The following is a 17,678-nucleotide window of genomic DNA, read 5'->3' as shown; positions in this document are numbered from 1 at the left end:
GAGATATCCACTCCGTCTGACAAAGGAGCAGGGCTCCGAAAGCTAATGGCATTTGCTACTAAATAAACCTGTTGGACTTTAACCTGGTGTTGTTAAACTTCTTACTGTGTTTACCCCAGTCCAACTCCGGCATCGCCACATCGTGTGTCATGGGTGCCCAGCTCCGACATGTCTGTCTGGCTGTGTCGTGTATGTGAGGCTAGTGATTACTCGCCAGTGAAATGAGCTCTGGGGGTTTGAGATGAGGAAGTGAGGGCTCAGGGCAGAGAAGCAGGAAATTCGGAGCGGATTTGAGCTCCGCAGCGGCTCCGAGAGTAGAGGCTGGCTGCGAGCGGACTCCGGGAGCCGCAATCCGCCTGGGATCAGCCTGAAGGGGGAGGGGATGCCCCAGAAAGTGGAGACTCAGGTTCCGGGAACAATGTCAGCAGCAGGTAAAAAACTCCGCGTAGTCTGTCAAACTTTCCTCAACTTCTTCCTCCTCTTCAAACAGCCGGGAATGAAATTCAAATACACACCCACAGAGAGACAGTAAACCCAGAATGATCATCTGAACCCTGGGGTGTTTCCTTATCTCTTGTTACACTTCTCATGGATGTTGGAGAGGTTTAGAATTAAAAGTGTTTATAACTTAAAAGTTTATCATTTAAAAGATTTTAATTCAGAAGATGACAATTTAAAAGTTTATAATTGAAGTGTTTATCGTTCAGAAGTTTCAAATTGAAGGGTTTGCGGGAGAATTGGTGTGAATTCAGTGAAAGGCTGATCAGTTCCCGGAAAGTCTCTCACTAAGTGTCTCTGACTGAGAGAGAGAGGCCCCGTCCCGAGGCTCAGTCTGGGGCAGGGAGTGGGGGGGCATTGTGTCCAGTTTGTGGCGGGGGAAGGGGGCATTGTGTCCAGTTTGTGGCGGGGGAAGGGGGCATTGTGTCCAGTTTGTGGCGGGGGAAGGGGGCATTTTGTCCAGTGTGTGGCAGGGGGTGGGGGGCATTGTGTCAAAATGTGTAAGGAGTCTCACAACACCAGGTTAAAGTTCAACAGGTTTATTTGGTAGCCAACGCCACTCCACTCCATTTTCCACTCCATCTGACGAAGGAGCAGCGCTCCGAAAGCTCGTGGCGTTTGCTACCAAATAAACCTGTTGGACTTTAACCTGGTGTTGTGAGACTTCTTACTGTGTTCACCCCAGTCCAACGCCGGCATCTCCACATCCAAATGTGTGGCAGGGGATGGGAGGCATTGTGTCCAGTGTGGGGCAGGGGGTGGGGGCAGTGTGTCCAGTGTGGGGCAGGGGGTGGGGGCAGTGTGTCCAGTGTGGGGGACGGGACGGGACGTGTGTCCAGTGTGGGAGGAGGCATTGTGTCCAGTGGGGGGGGGGGGGGGGGGAAGGGAATTGTGCCCAGTGCGGGGGGAGGCATTGTATTCAGTGCGTGGCAGGGGGTGGGGGGCATTGTGCCCAATGTGGGGTGGAGGGAAAGGGGGCATTGTGTCCAGTGTGGGGCAGGGGGTGGGGGCATTGTGTCCAGTGTGGGGCAGGGGGTGGGGGGGGCATTGTGTCCAGTGTGGGGCAGGGGGTGGGGGGCAGTGTGTCTAGTGTGGGGCAGGGGGTGGGGGCAGTGTGTCCAGTGTGGGGCAGGGGGTGGGGGCAGTGTGTCCAGTATGGGGTAGTTACACTGGACAATCTCCTCCCGAACAGTGAAGGCAACTGCCTCTCCTACCCGGGGGAGGGGGAGGGGGCATTGGGTTGAATTTCCTGCCACACAGAATGGGTTGAGTGAGTCCGGGTTCGGAATATTCATCTCCGTCTGTGCTGTTGTTGTGACGTTTCCATAGTTTCAGAAATTCAATCCGCAACTCAGCAAATCGGAAGTTACCCATTAGGGAGAGGTGGATATTGGAGCCATGCTGCGAGTGAGGCTCCGGTGAATTGGTGTCAATGCAGTGAAAGGCTGGCCAGATCCTGGAGAGTCTCTCATTCCTGAGGCTCAGTCTGGGGCAGGGGGGCATTGTGTCCAGTGTGGGGCAGGGGGTGGGGGGCAGTGTGCCCAGTGTGGGGCAGGGGGCAGTGTGCCCAGTGTGGGGCAGGGGGTGGGAGGCATTGTGCCCAGTGTGGGGCAGGGGGTGGGGGGCAATGTGTCCAGTGTGGGGCAGGGGGTGGGGGGGCATTGTGTCCAGTGTGGGGCAGGGGGTGGGGGGGGGGCAGTGTGTCCAGTGTGGGGCAGGGGGTGGGGGGCAGTGTGTCCAGTGTGGGGCAGGGGGTGGGGGGGCATTGTGTCCAGTGTGGGGCAGGGGGTGGGGGGGCATTGTGTCCAGTGTGGGGCAGGGGGTGGGGAGCATTGTGTCCAGTGTGGGGCAGGGGGTGGGGGGCAGTGTGTCCAGTGTGGGGCAGGGGGTGGGGGGCAGTGTGTCCAGTGTGGGGCAGGGGGTGGGGGGCATTGTGCCCAGTGTGGGGCAGGGGGTGGGGGGCAGTGTGTCCAGTGTGGGGCAGGGGGTGGGGGGCAGTGTGTCCAGTGTGGGGCAGGGGGTGGGGGGCAGTGTGTCCAGTGTGGGGCAGGGGGTGGGGGGCATTGTGCCCAGTGTGGGGCAGGGGGTGGGGGGCAGTGTGTCCAGTGTGGGGCAGGGGGTGGGGGGGCATTGTGTCCAGTGTGGGGCAGGGGGTGGGGAGCATTGTGCCCAGTGTGGGGCAGGGGGTGGGGGGCATTGTGCCCAGTGTGGGGCAGGGGGTGGGGGGCAGTGTGTCCAGTGTGGGGCAGGGTGTGGGGGGCAGTGTGCCCAGTGTGGGGTAGTTACACTGGACACTCTTCCCCCTAACAGTGAAGGCAACTGCCTCTCCTACCCGGGGGAGGGGGAGGGGGCATTGGGTTGAATTTCCTGCCACATTAATGGGTTCAGTTGAGTGAGTCCGGGTTCGGAATATTCATCCTCTCCGGCTGTGCTGTTGTTGTGACATTTCCATAGTTTCAGAAATTCAAACCGCAACTCAGCCAATCACAGAAATCACAGAAACCACTGAAACCCTTCAATGCAGAAAGAGGCCATTCGGCCCATCGAGTCTGCGCCGACCACAATCCCACCCCGGCCCTCCCCCCATATCCCTACACATTTACCAGCTAATCCCTCTAACCTGCACATCTCAGGACACTAAGGGGCAATTTTAGCATGGCCAATCAACCTAACCCGCTCATCTTTGGACTGTGGAAGGAAACCGGAGCACCCGTAGGAAACCCACACAGACAGGGGGAAAATGTGCAAACTCCACACAGACAGTGACCCAAACCGGGAATCGAACCCGGGTCCCTGGAGCTGTGAAGCAGCTGTGCTAACCACATCAGGAGATACACACCAGGGAGTGGTGGATATTGGAGCCATGCTTTGAGGAAGTGTGAGTGTGTGAGATAGTGTGTGTGCAGGGGGGAGGGAGGTGTGGGGGTGAGGTATGAGGGGGTGTGTGTGGAGGTATGTGAGGTTAGTGGGGGAGGATGATGCAAGTGTGGGGGTGAGGGTGGGTGGTACGGGTGTGGGGCTGTGGGTGTATACGTGGGGGTGTGGGTGGAGGTGTGTGAGGTTAGTGGGGGAGGGTGATGTGAGTGTGGGGGTGTGGGTGGGGGTGGGGGAGACAGCGAGTGGTTAGGCTCTGGAATGTGCGCTCTGACAGTGCGGAGACAGTGAGTGGTTAGGGTCTGGAATGTGCGCTCTGACAGTGCGGAGACAGCGAGTGGTTAGGGTCTGGAATGTGCGCTCTGACAGTGCGGGAACAGTGAGTGGTTAGGGTCTGGAATGTGCGCTCTGACAGTGCGGAGACAGTGAGTGGTTAGGGTCTGGAATGTGCACTCTGACAGTGCGGAGACAGTGAGTGGTTAGGCTCTGGAATGTGCACTCTGACAGTGCGGAGACAGTGAGTGGTTAGGGTCTGGAATGTGCACTCTGACAGTGCGGAGACAGTGAGTGGTTAGGCTCTGGAATGTGCACTCTGACAGTGCGGAGACAGCGAGTGGTTAGGGTCTGGAATGTGCGCTCTGACAGTGCGGAGACAGTGAGTGGTTAGGCTCTGGAATGTGCGCTCTGACAGTGCGGAGACAGCGAATGGTTCGGGTCTGGAATGTGTGCTCTGACAGTGCGGAGACAGCGACTGGTTAGGGTCTGGAATGTGCGCTCTGACAGTGCGGAGACAGTGAGTTAGGGTCTGGAATGTGCGCTCTGACAGTGCGGAGACAGTGAGTGGTTAGGGTCTGGAATGTGCGCTCTGACAGTGCGGAGACAGTGAGTGGTTAGGGTCTGGAATGTGCGCTCTGACAGTGCGGAGACAGCAACTGGTTAGGGTCTGGAATGTGTGCTCTGACAGTGCGGAGACAGTGAGTTAGGGTCTGGAATGTGCGCTCTGACAGTGCGGACCCAGTGAGTGGTTAGGGTCTGTGACTCATAGTGGTAACCAACTATGGTTCACCACATTCACCCCTCCTTTAAAACAAAGGCCGGCGGGGCAAATCAAAACTGAACAAGTGTTCATATATTCACAATTTCAGGCGTATTGGAGGACCGCACCGTCTCTGCGACCTCCTCAACACTGGCGGTAACGCCGGTTCTGGTGACCGTGCTGACCTTGTCTCCAAGGCGGTGTCCAGTGACTCCTCCAGTTCCTCACGGACAGGTGGACCACGAGGTGGCGACAATCTGCTGGAGTCGAGCACGCCTCGAGGTGGTGTCAATCTCCTGGACTCAGGCAAGCTGTACACGGGAGTAAGAGGGTTAAGTGGTGGTCCCGATACTGCCCGCGCCGTATCAGGAGGGGAGATAAAGGTCAGGGGGTCCTAACTAGGGGTGTGGGAGCGACTGTGGTTTCCAAGTCCCCTGCAGGCGCCAGATCTCTAATAGAGACCGTGTCCTCTCGCCCGTCAGGATATGCCACATAGGCATATTTAGGGTTGGCGTGGAGGAGATGGACCTGTTCAACCAAAGGGTCGGACTTGTGGGTTCTAACATGCCGCCGCAGGAGGACAGGTCCTGAGTACATCAACCAAGACGGTAATGAGGTCCCAGAGGAAGACTTCCTAGGGAAGGAAAACATCCTCTCATGTGGAGTAGCGTTGGTTGCCGTACACAGGAGTGAGTGGATGGAATGGAGCGCATCAGAGAGTACCTCTTGCCAACGGGAGACTGGAAGACCTTTAGACCTCAACGCCAGTAAGACAGCCTTCCAGACTGTAGCATTTTCTCGTTCAACCTGTCCGTTACCCCTCGGGTTGTACCTCGTAGTTCTACTTGAGGCAATCCCTTTTGAGAGCAGGTATTGCCTCAAGTCGTCACTCATAAATGACCAGCCCCTATCACTGTGGATATAGCTGGGGTAACCGAACAGGGTAAAAAGATCTCGTAATGCTTTGATAACCGTGGCAGCGGTCATATCTGAACAGGGAATGGCAAAAGGGAATCGTGAGTACTCGTCAATCACATTGACGAAGTACACGTTCCGATCTGTCGAAGGAACGGGGCCCTTGAAATCCACACTCAGTCTTTCAAAAGGGCAAGTGGCCTTAATGAGGTGTGCTCTATCAGGTCGGTAGAAGTGCGGTTTGCATTCAGCACATACCTGGCAGCTTCGGGTTATGGACCTGACATCATCCACTGAGTAGGGTAGATTCCGGGCCTTTACGAAATGGAAGAGCCGAGTGATCCCCGGATGGCAGAGATCATTGTGGAGGGCCTGTAATCGATTCTCCTGCACAGTTGCACATGTTCCACGCGACAGGGCATCCGAGGGCTCATTGAGCTTCCCTGGACGGTACATGATATCATAGTTGGAGGTGGAGAGTTCGATTCTCCACCTCAAGATTTTATCATTTTTGATCTTACCCCGTAACGTGTTGTTGAACATGAACGCCACGGACCGCTGGTCCGTGAGCAGGGTGAATCGTTTTCCCGCCAAGTAATGGCGCCCATGCCGAACGGCCTAGGCCTCTTTTTCCACCGCAGCGTGCCAAATTTCAGGGCCTTGGAGGGTGCGAGAGAAAAAGGCGACGGGCCTGCCCGCCTGGTTAAGTGTGGCGGCCAGGGCGAAATCAGATGCATCACTCTCCACCTGAAAGGGGATGGACTCATCAACAGCGTGCATCGTGGCTTTCGCGATGTCGGCTTTTATCCCTTCAAAGGCTAAGCGAGCCTCTGTTGCTCGGGGAAAGGAGGTAAACTTGATGAGCGGACTGGCTTTGTCCGCATAATTGGGAACCCACTGTGCATAGTATGAAAAGAAACCTAAGCATCTTCTCAGTGCTTTGATACTTGTGGGCAGGGGAAGTTCAAGGAGGGGACGCATAAGGTCTGGATCAGGGCCAAGGACCCCGTTTTCCACCACGTATCCGAGAATTGCTAGGCGGCGCTTGCTAAATACGCACTTCTCCCTGTTGTAGGTCAGATTCAGGCGAGACGCAGTGCGTAAAAATCTAAGGAGGTTGACATCGATGTAGTCTTGAAAACACTTTAACCAATGGTCGAATGTGTTCGACGCTCCTGCGGCACGTGGATCTAAAGTAAGCCGATCTGGTTTCAACATTTGCTCCACGGTTTTATTTTGCCAAACCTTGTTTGTAATAAAATTGATGCGCGATTAAATCACTCGGGAGGCTAGATTGTACCCGGGAAATAAAGGCTTTTATTACTAACAAGAATGGAGCCACTATATACAATACAATCCCAGACTAAAGGGTCACCAGGCAGTGCAGTGACCATTATACTTCCCCAGGTAGGCGGAGCCAACTGGAGTGTACCACAGAACAATATCAACAGGTAGAACAGCCCAACCCTAACCCCAACAGTGACAACAGTAACATATCTACAAACACCCATAGTGCTGACCATCCATGGCTCAGCACTGCTAGTGGTAACCAACTATGGTTCACCACAGTCTGGAAAGTGCGCTCTGACAGTGCGGAGACAGCGAGTGGTTCGGGTCTGGAATGTGCGCTCTGACAGTGCGGAGACAGCGAGTGGTTAGGGTCTGGAATGTGCGCACTGACAGTGCGGAGACAGTGAGTGGTTAGGGTCTGGAATGTGCGCTCTGACAGTGCGGAGACAGCGAGTGGTTAGTGTCTGGAAGGTACGCTCTGACAGTGCGGAGACAGCGAGCAGTTCGGGTCTAGAATATGTGTTCTGACAGTGCGGGAACAGTGAGTGGTTACGGTCTGGAATGTGCACTCTGACAGTGCGGAGACAGCGAGTGGTTAGGGTCTGGAATGTGCGCTCTGACAGTGCGGGGACAGCGAGTGGTTCGGGTCTGGAATGTGTGCTCTGACAGTGCGGAGAAAGTGAATGGTTAGGGTCTGGAATGTGCGCTCTGACAGTGCGGAGACAGTGAATGGTTAGGGTCTGGAATGTGCGCTCTGACAGTGCGGAGACAGTGAATGGTTAGGGTCTGGAATGTGCGCTCTGACAGTGCAGAGACAGCGAGCAGTTCGGGTCTAGAATATGTGTTCTGACAGTGCGGGAACAGTGAGTGGTTAGGGTCTGGAATGTGCGCTCTGACAGTGCGGGGACAGGGAGTGGTTCGGGTCTGGAATGTGTGCTCTGACAGTGCGGAGACAGTGAATGGTTAGGGTCTGGAATGTGCGCTCTGACAGTGCGGGGACAGCGAGTGGTTAGGGTCTGGAATGTGCGCTCTGACAGTGCGGGGACAGCGAGTGGTTCGGGTCTGGAATGTGCGCTCTGACAGTGCGGGGACAGCGAGTGGTTAGGGTCTGGAATGTGCGCTCTGACAGTGCGGAGACAGTGAATGGTTAGGGTCTGGAATGTGCGCTCTGACAGTGCGGAGACAGCGAATGGTTAGGGTCTGGAATGTGCGCTCTGACAGTGCGGGGACAGCGAGTGGTTAGGGTCTGGAATGTGCGCTCTGACAGTGCGGGGACAGCGAGTGGTTCGGGTCTGGAATGTGCGCTCTGACAGTGCGGAGACAGTGAATGGTTAGGGTCTGGAATGTGTGCTCTGACAGTGTGGAGACAGCGGGTGGTTAGGGTCGGGAATGTGCGCTCTGACAGTGCGGAGACAGCGGGTGGTTAGGGTCGGGAATGTGCGCTCTGACAGTGCGCAGACAGTGAGTGGTTAGGGTGTGGAATGTGCGCTCTGACAGTGCGGAGACAGCGAATGGTTAGGGTCTGGAATGTGCGCTCTGACAGTGCGGAGACAGCGGGTGGTTAGGGTCGGGAATGTGCGCTCTGACAGTGCGCAGACAGTGAGTGGTTAGGGTCTGGAATGTGCGCTCTGACAGTGCGGAGACAGCGAGTGGTTAGGGTCTGGAATGTGCGCTGTGACAGTGCGGAGACAGCGAGTGGTTAGGGTCTGGAATGTGCGCTCTGACAGTGCGCAGACAGTGAGTGGTTAGGGTGTGGAATGTGTACTCTGACAGTGCGGAGACAGTGAGTGGTTAGGGTGTGGAATGTGCGCTCTGACAGTGCGGAGACAGCGGGTGGTTAGGGTCGGGAATGTGCGCTCTGACAGTGCGGAGACAGCGAGTGGTTAGGGTCGGGAATGTGCGCTCTGACAGTGCGGAGACAGCGAGTGGTTACGGTCGGGAATGTGCGCTCTGACAGTGCGGAGACAGCGAGTGGTTCGGGTCTGGAATGTGCGCTCTGACAGTGCGGAGACAGCGGGTGGTTAGGGTCGGGAATGTGCGCTCTGACAGTGCGGAGACAGCGGGTGGTTAGTGTCTGGAAGGTACGCTCTGACAGTGCGGAGACAGCGAGCAGTTCGGGTCTAGAATATGTGCTCTGACAGTGCGGGGACAGCGAGTGGTTAGGGTCTGGAATGTCCGCTCTGACAGTGCGGAGACAGCGAGTGGTTCGGGTCTGGAATGTGCGCTCTGACAGTGCGGAGACAGTAAGTTGTTAGGGTCTGGAATGTGCGCTCTGACAATCCGGCAGAGAGAGCGAGTGGTTAGGGTCTGAAATGTGCGCTCTGACAGTGCGGAGACAGCGAGTGTTTGGGGTCTGGAATGTGCGCTCTGACAGTGCGGAGACAGCGAGTGGTTAGGGTCTGGAATGTGCGCTCTGACAGTGCGGAGACAGTGAATGGTTAGGGTCTGCAATGTGCGCTCTGACAGTGTGGAGACAGTGAATGGTTAGGGTCTGGAATGTGCGCTCTGACAGAACGGAGACAGTGAGTGGTTAGGGTCTGGAATGTGCGCTCTGACAGTGCGGAGACAGTGAGTGGTTAGGGTCTGGAATGTGCGCTCTGACAGTGCGGAGACACTGAGTAGTTAGGGTCTGGAATGTGCGCTCTGACAGTGCGGGAACAGTGAGTGGTTAGGGTCTGGAATGGGCGCTCTGACAGTGCGGAGACAGTGCGTGATTAGGGTCTGGAATGTGCGCTCTGACAGTGCGGAGACAGCGAGTGTTTAGGGGCTCGAATGTGTGCTCTGACATTGCGTAGACAGTGTGTGCTTATGGTCTGGAATGTGCGCTCTGACAGTGTAGAGACAGTGAGTGGTTAGGGTCTGGAATGTTCGCTTTGACAGTGCGGAGACAGTGAGTGGTTAGGGTCTGGAATGTGCGCTCTGACAGTGCGGAGACAGCGAGTGGTTAGGGTCTGGAATGTGCGCTGTGACAGTGCGGCAGAGAGAGCGAGTGGTTAGGGTCTGGAATGTGCGCTGTGACAGTGCGGCAGAGAGAGCAAGTCGTTTGGCTCTGGAATGTGCGCTCTGACAGTGCAGAGACAGCGAGTGTTTCGGGTTTGGAATGTGCGCTCTGACAGTGCGGAGACAGCGAGTGGTTTGCGTCTGGAATGTGCGCTCTGACAGTGCGGAGACAGTGAGTGGTTAGGGTCTGGAATGTGCGCTCTGACAGTGCGGAGACAGTGAGTGGTTAGGGTCCAGAATGTGCGCTCTGACAGTGCGGAGACAGTGAGTGGTTAGGGTCTGGAATTTGCACTCTGACAGTGCGGAGACGGTGAGTGGTTTGGGTCTGGAATGTGCGCTCTGACAGTGCGGAGACAGCGAGCGGTTCGGGTCTGGAATGTGCGCTCTGACAGTGCGGAGACAGCGAGCATTTAGGGTTTGGAATGTGCGCTCTGACAGTGCGGAGACAGCGAGTATTTAGGGTCTGGAATGTGCGCTCTGACAGTGCGGAGACAGCGAGCATTTAGGGTTTGGAATGTGCGCTCTGACAGTGCGGAGACAGTGAGTGGTTAGGGTCTGGAATGTGCGCTCTGACAGTGCGGAGACAGTGAGTGGTTCGGGTCTGGAATGTGCGCTCTGACAGTGAGGAGACAGTGAGTGGTTAGGGTCTGGAATGTGCGCTCTGACAGTGCGGAGACAGTGAGTGGCTCGGGTCTGGAATGTGCGCTCTGACAGTGCGGAGACAGTGAGTGGTTCGGGTCTGGAATGTGCGCTCTGACAGTGAGGAGACAGCGCGCGGTTAGGGTCTGGAATGTGCGCTCTGACAGTGCGGAGACAGTGTGTGCTTATGGTCTGCAATGTGCGCTCTGACAGTGCGGAGACACTGAGTGGTTAGGGTCTGGAATATGCGCTCTGACAGTGCGGGAACAGTGAGTGGTTAGGGTCTGGAATGTGCGCTCTGACAGTGCGGAGACAGCGAGTGTTTAGGGGCTCGAATGTGTGCTCTGACATTGCGTAGACAGTGTGTGCTTATGGTCTGGAATGTGCGCTCTGACAGTGTGGAGACAGTGAGTGGTTAGGGTCTGGAATGTGCGCTCTGACAGTGTGGATGCAGCGAGTGTTTCGGGTCTGGGGAATGTGCGCTCTGACAGTGTGGAGACAGCGAGTGGTTAGGGTCTGGAATGTGTGCTCTGACAGTGCGGAGACAGTGAGTGGTTAGGGTCTGGAATGTGCGCTCTGACAGTGCGGATACAGCGAGTGGTTAGGGTCTGGAATGTGCGCTCTGTCATTGCGGAGACAGTGAGTGGTTAGGGTCTGGAATGTGCGCTCTGACAGTGCGGGGACAGCGAGTGGTTAGGGTCTGGAATGTGCGCTGTGACAGTGCGGAGACAGTGAGTGGTTAGGGTCTGGAATGTGCGCTCTGACAGTGCGGAGACAGCGAGTGCTTAGGGTCTGGAATGTGCGCTCTGGCAGTGCGTAGATAGCGCGTAGTTCGGGCCTGGAATGTGCGCTGTGACAGTGCGGAGACAGTGAGTATTTACTGTCTGGAATGTGTGCTCTGACAGTGCGGAGACAGTGAGTGGTTAGGGTCTGGAATGTGCGCTCTGACAGTGAGGAGACAGCGAGTGGTTAGGGTCTGGAATGTGCGCTCTGACAGTGAGGGGACAGCGAGTGCTTAGGGTCTGGAATGTGTGCTCTGACAGTGCGGAGACAGCGAATGGTTAGGGTCTGGAATGTGCGCTCTGACAGTGCGGAGACAGTGAGTGGTTAGGGTCTGGAATGTGCGCTCTGACAGTGCGGAGACAGTGAGTGGTTAGGGTCTGGATTTGCGTTCTGACAGTGCGGAGACAGTGAGTGGTTAGGGTCTGGATTTGTGTTCTGACAGTGCGGAGACAGTGAGTGGTTAGGGTCTGGAATGTGTGCTATGTCACTGCGGAGACAGTGAGTGGTTTGGATCTGGAATGTGCGCTCTGACAGTGCGGAGACAGTGAGTGGTTAGGGTCTGGAATGTGCGCTATGTCACTGCGGAGACAGTGAGTGGTTAGGGTCTGGAATGTGTGCTATGTCACTGCGGAGACAGTGAGTGGTTAGGGTCTGGAATGTGCACTCTGACAGTGCGGAGACAGTGAGTGGTTAGGGTCTGGAATGTGCGCTCTGACAGTGCGGAGACAGCGAGTAGTTCGGGTCTGGAATATGTGCTCGGATAGTGCGGAGACAGCGAGTGGTTCGGGTCTGGGGGATGTGCGCTCTGACAGTGCGGAGACAGCGAGTGGTTCGGGTCTGGATTTGCGTTCTGACAGTGCGGAGACAGTGAATGATTTGGGTCTGGTATGTGCGCTCTGACAGTGGGGAGACAGTGAGTTGTTAGGGTCTGGAATGTGCGCTCTGACAGTGCGGAGACAGCGAGTGGTTAGGGTCTGGAAAGTGCGCTCTGACAGTGCGGAGACAGCGAGTGGTTAGGGTCTGGAATGTGCACTCTGCCAGTGCGGAGACAGCGAGTGGTTAGGGTCTGGAATGTGCGCTCTGACAGTGCGGAGACAGTGAGTATTTAGGGTCGGGAATGTGCGCTCTGACAGTGCGGAGACAGCGAGTGGTTAGGGTCTGGAATGTGCGCTCTGACAGTGCGGAGACAGTGAGTGGTTAGGTTCTGGAAGGTACGCTCTGACAGTGCGGAGACAGCGAGTAGTTCGGGTCAAGAATATGTGCTCTGTCAGTGCGGGGACAGCGAGTGGTAAGGGTCTGGAATGTCCGCTCTGACAGTGCGGAGACAGCGAGTGCATCGGGTCTGGAATGTGCGCTCTGACAGTGCGGAGACAGCGAGTGCTTAGGCTCTGGATTGTGCGCTCTGACAGTGCGGAGACAGCGAGTGGTTCGGGTCTGGAATGTGCGCTCTGACAGTGCGGAGACAGCGAGTGGTTCGGGTCTGGAATGTGCGCTCTGACAGTGCGGAGACAGTAAGTTGTTAGGGTCTGGAATGTGCGCTCTGACAATCCGGCAGAGAGAGCGAGTGGTTTGGGTCTGGAATGTGGGCTCTGACATTGCGGAGACAGTGAGTGGTTAGGGTCTGGAATGTGCGCTCTGACAGTGCGGAGACAGCGAGTGGTTTGGGTCTGGAATGTGCGCTCTGACAGTGCGGAGACAGTGAATGGTTAGGGTCTGGAATGTGCGCTCTGACAGTGCGGAGACAGTGAGTGGTTAGGGTCTGGAATGTGCGCTCTGACAGTGCGGAGACAGCGAGTGTTTCGGGTCTGGGGAATGTGCGCTCTGACAGTGCGGAGACAGCGAGTGTTTAGGGGCTCGAATGTGTGCTCTGACAGTGCGGAGACAGTGAGTGGTTAGGGTCTGGAATGTGCGCTCTGACAGTGCGTAGACAGTGTGTGGTTATGGTCTGGAATGTGCGCTCTAACAGTGCGGAGACAGCGAGTGGTTTGCGTCTGGAATGTGCGCTCTGACAGTGCGGGGACAGTGAGTGGGTCGGGTCTGGAATGTGCGCTCTGACAGTGCGGAGACAGCGAGTGGTTAGGGTCTGGAATGTGCGCTCTGACAGTGCGGTGGAGACAGTGAGTGGTGAGGGTCGAGAATGTGCGCTGTGACAGTGCGGAGACAGTGAGTGGTTAGGGTCTGGAATGTGCGCTCTATCATTGCGGAGACAGTGAGTGGTTAGGGTCTGGAATGTTCGCTCTGACAGTGCGGAGACAGCGAGTGGTTAGGGTCTGGAATGTGCGCTCTGGCAGTGCGGAGACAGTGAGTATTTACTATCTGGAATGTGTGCTCTGACAGTGCGGAGACAGTGAGTGGTTAGGGTCTGGAATTTGCGCTCTGACATTGAGGAGACAGCGAGTGGTTAGGGTCTGGAATGTGCGCTCTGACAGTGCGGAGACAGTGAGTGGTTATGGTCTGGAATGTGCGCTCTGACAGTGCGGAGACAGTGAGTGGTTAGGGTCTGGAATGTGCGCTCTGACAGTGCAGTGACAGTGAGTGGTTAGGGTCTGGAATGTGCGCTCTGGCAGTGCGGAGACAGTGAGTGGTTAGGGTCTGGAATGTGCGCTCTGACAGTGCGGAGACAGTGAGTGGTTAGGGTCTGGAATGTGCGCTCTGTCATTGCGGAGACAGTGAGTGGTTAGGGTCTGGAATGTGCGCTCTGGCAGTGCGTAGATAGCGAGCGGTTAGGGTCTGGAATGTGCGCTCTGACAGTGCGGAGACAGCGAGCATTTAGGGTTTGGAATGTGCGCTCTGACAGTGCGGAGACAGCGAGCATTTAGGGTTTGGAATGTGCGCTCTGACAGTGCGTAGATAGCGAGCGGTTAGGGTCTGGAATGTGCGCTCTGACAGTGCGGAGACAGCGAGTATTTAGGGTCTGGAATGTGCGCTCTGACAGTGCGGAGACAGTGAGTGGTTCGGGTCTGGAATGTGCGCTCTGACAGTGCGCAGACAGTGAGCGGTTAGGGTCTGGAATGTGCACTCTGACAGTGCGGAGACAGCGCGCGGTTAGGGTCTGGAATGTGCGCTCTGACAGTGCGGAGACAGTGAGTGGTTAGGGTCTGGAATGTGCGCTCTGACAGTGCGGAGACAGTTAGTGGTTAGGGTCTGGAATGTGCGCTATGTCACTGCGGAGACAGTGAGTGGTTTGGGTCTGGAATGTGCGCTCTGACAGTGCGGAGGCAGTGAGTGGTTAGGGTCTGGAATGTGCGCTATGTCACTGCGGAGACAGTGAGTGGTTCGGGTCTGGAATGTGCGCTATGTCACTGCGGAGACAGTGAGTGGTTAGGGTCTGGAATGTGCGCTCTGACAGTGCGGAGACAGCGAGAAGTTCGGGTCTGGAATATGTGCTCGGATAGTGCGGAGACAGCGAGTGGTTCGGGTCTGGAATGTGCGCTCTGGCAGTGCGGAGACAGTGAGTGGTTAGGGTCTGGAATGTGCGCTCTGACAGTGCGGAGACAGCGAGCGGTTAGGGTCTGGAATGTGCGCTCTGACAGTGCGGAGACAGCGAGCATTTAGGGTTTGGAATGTGCGCTCTGACAGTGCGGAGACAGCGAGTATTTAGGGTCTGGAATGTGCGCTCTGACAGTGCGGAGACAGTGAGTGGTTCGGGTCTGGAATGTGCGCTGACAGTGCGGAGACAGCGAGTATTTAGGGTCTGGAATGTGCGCTCTGACAGTGCGGAGACAGCGAGTATTTAGGGTCTGGAATGTGCGCTCTGACAGTGCGGAGACAGCGAGTATTTAGGGTCTGGAATGTGCGCTCTGACAGTGCGGAGACAGCGAGTGCTTAGGCTCTGGATTGTGCGCTCTGACAGTGCGGAGACAGCGAGTGGTTCGGGTCTGGAATGTGCGCTCTGACAGTGCGGAGACAGTAAGTTGTTAGGGTCTGGAATGTGCGCTCTGACAATCCGGCAGAGAGAGCGAGTGGTTTGGGTCTGGAATGTGGGCTCTGACATTGCGGAGACAGTGAGTGGTTAGGGTCTGGAATGTGCGCTCTGACAGTGCGGAGACAGCGAGTGGTTTGGGTCTGGAATGTGCGCTCTGACAGTGCGGAGACAGTGAATGGTTCGGGTCTGGAATGTGCGCTCTGACAGTGCGGAGACAGTGAGTGGTTAGGGTCTGGAATGTGCGCTCTGACAGTGCGGATCCAGCGAGTGTTTCGGGTCTGGGGAATGTGCGCTCTGACAGTGCGGAGACAGCGAGTGTTTAGGGGCTCGAATGTGTGCTCTGACAGTGCGGAGACAGTGAGTGGTTAGGGTCTGGAATGTGCGCTCTGACAGTGCGTAGACAGTGTGTGGTTATGGTCTGGAATGTGCGCTCTAACAGTGCGGAGACAGCGAGTGGTTTGCGTCTGGAATGTGCGCTCTGACAGTGCGGGGACAGTGAGTGGGTCGGGTCTGGAATGTGCGCTCTGACAGTGCGGAGACAGTGTGTGGTTATGGTCTGGAATGTGCGCTCTAACAGTGCGGAGACAGCGAGTGGTTTGCGTCTGGAATGTGCGCTCTGACAGTGCGGGGACAGTGAGTGGGTCGGGTCTGGAATGTGCGCTCTGACAGTGCGGAGACAGCGAGTGGTTAGGGTCTGGAATGTGCGCTCTGACAGTGCGGTGGAGACAGTGAGTGGTGAGGGTCGAGAATGTGCGCTGTGACAGTGCGGAGACAGTGAGTGGTTAGGGTCTGGAATGTGCGCTCTATCATTGCGGAGACAGTGAGTGGTTAGGGTCTGGAATGTTCGCTCTGACAGTGCGGAGACAGCGAGTGGTTAGGGTCTGGAATGTGCGCTCTGGCAGTGCGGAGACAGTGAGTATTTACTATCTGGAATGTGTGCTCTGACAGTGCGGAGACAGTGAGTGGTTAGGGTCTGGAATTTGCGCTCTGACATTGAGGAGACAGCGAGTGGTTAGGGTCTGGAATGTGCGCTCTGACAGTGCGGAGACAGTTAGTGGTTAGGGTCTGGAATGTGCGCTATGTCACTGCGGAGACAGTGAGTGGTTTGGGTCTGGAATGTGCGCTCTGACAGTGCGGAGGCAGTGAGTGGTTAGGGTCTGGAATGTGCGCTATGTCACTGCGGAGACAGTGAGTGGTTCGGGTCTGGAATGTGCGCTATGTCACTGCGGAGACAGTGAGTGGTTAGGGTCTGGAATGTGCGCTCTGACAGTGCGGAGACAGCGAGAAGTTCGGGTCTGGAATATGTGCTCGGATAGTGCGGAGACAGCGAGTGGTTCGGGTCTGGAATGTGCGCTCTGGCAGTGCGGAGACAGTGAGTGGTTAGGGTCTGGAATGTGCGCTCTGACAGTGCGGAGACAGCGAGCGGTTAGGGTCTGGAATGTGCGCTCTGACAGTGCGGAGACAGCGAGCATTTAGGGTTTGGAATGTGCGCTCTGACAGTGCGGAGACAGCGAGTATTTAGGGTCTGGAATGTGCGCTCTGACAGTGCGGAGACAGTGAGTGGTTCGGGTCTGGAATGTGCGCTGACAGTGCGGAGACAGCGAGTATTTAGGGTCTGGAATGTGCGCTCTGACAGTGCGGAGACAGCGAGTATTTAGGGTCTGGAATGTGCGCTCTGACAGTGCGGAGACAGCGAGTATTTAGGGTCTGGAATGTGCGCTCTGACAGTGCGGAGACAGCGAGTGCTTAGGCTCTGGATTGTGCGCTCTGACAGTGCGGAGACAGCGAGTGGTTCGGGTCTGGAATGTGCGCTCTGACAGTGCGGAGACAGTAAGTTGTTAGGGTCTGGAATGTGCGCTCTGACAATCCGGCAGAGAGAGCGAGTGGTTTGGGTCTGGAATGTGGGCTCTGACATTGCGGAGACAGTGAGTGGTTAGGGTCTGGAATGTGCGCTCTGACAGTGCGGAGACAGCGAGTGGTTTGGGTCTGGAATGTGCGCTCTGACAGTGCGGAGACAGTGAATGGTTCGGGTCTGGAATGTGCGCTCTGACAGTGCGGAGACAGTGAGTGGTTAGGGTCTGGAATGTGCGCTCTGACAGTGCGGATCCAGCGAGTGTTTCGGGTCTGGGGAATGTGCGCTCTGACAGTGCGGAGACAGCGAGTGTTTAGGGGCTCGAATGTGTGCTCTGACAGTGCGGAGACAGTGAGTGGTTAGGGTCTGGAATGTGCGCTCTGACAGTGCGTAGACAGTGTGTGGTTATGGTCTGGAATGTGCGCTCTAACAGTGCGGAGACAGCGAGTGGTTTGCGTCTGGAATGTGCGCTCTGACAGTGCGGGGACAGTGAGTGGGTCGGGTCTGGAATGTGCGCTCTGACAGTGCGGAGACAGTGTGTGGTTATGGTCTGGAATGTGCGCTCTAACAGTGCGGAGACAGCGAGTGGTTTGCGTCTGGAATGTGCGCTCTGACAGTGCGGGGACAGTGAGTGGGTCGGGTCTGGAATGTGCGCTCTGACAGTGCGGAGACAGCGAGTGGTTAGGGTCTGGAATGTGCGCTCTGACAGTGCGGTGGAGACAGTGAGTGGTGAGGGTCGAGAATGTGCGCTGTGACAGTGCGGAGACAGTGAGTGGTTAGGGTCTGGAATGTGCGCTCTATCATTGCGGAGACAGTGAGTGGTTAGGGTCTGGAATGTTCGCTCTGACAGTGCGGAGACAGCGAGT

At 56.3% G+C, this 17,678-nt stretch overlaps 1 protein-coding gene across 1 annotated transcript in view; it reads left to right on the top strand.

Moving 5' to 3' along the window:
* Positions 1 to 305: 305 nt before the first annotated feature.
* Positions 306 to 17,678, top strand: part of LOC144480149 (phosphoinositide 3-kinase adapter protein 1-like) — a 188,628-nt gene continuing 171,255 nt past the window's right edge. The window contains exon 1 of the mRNA XM_078199293.1: positions 306 to 431. Coding sequence (XP_078055419.1) covers positions 383 to 431 — 49 coding nt within the window. The 5' untranslated portion in view covers positions 306 to 382. The remainder of the gene's footprint in view (positions 432 to 17,678) is intronic.

Source organism: Mustelus asterias, chromosome 28 (genome assembly GCF_964213995.1).
Source record: "Mustelus asterias chromosome 28, sMusAst1.hap1.1, whole genome shotgun sequence".
Classification (NCBI taxonomy): Eukaryota; Metazoa; Chordata; class Chondrichthyes; order Carcharhiniformes; family Triakidae; genus Mustelus; species Mustelus asterias.
This window is presented reverse-complemented; position numbering and strand designations above follow the sequence as displayed.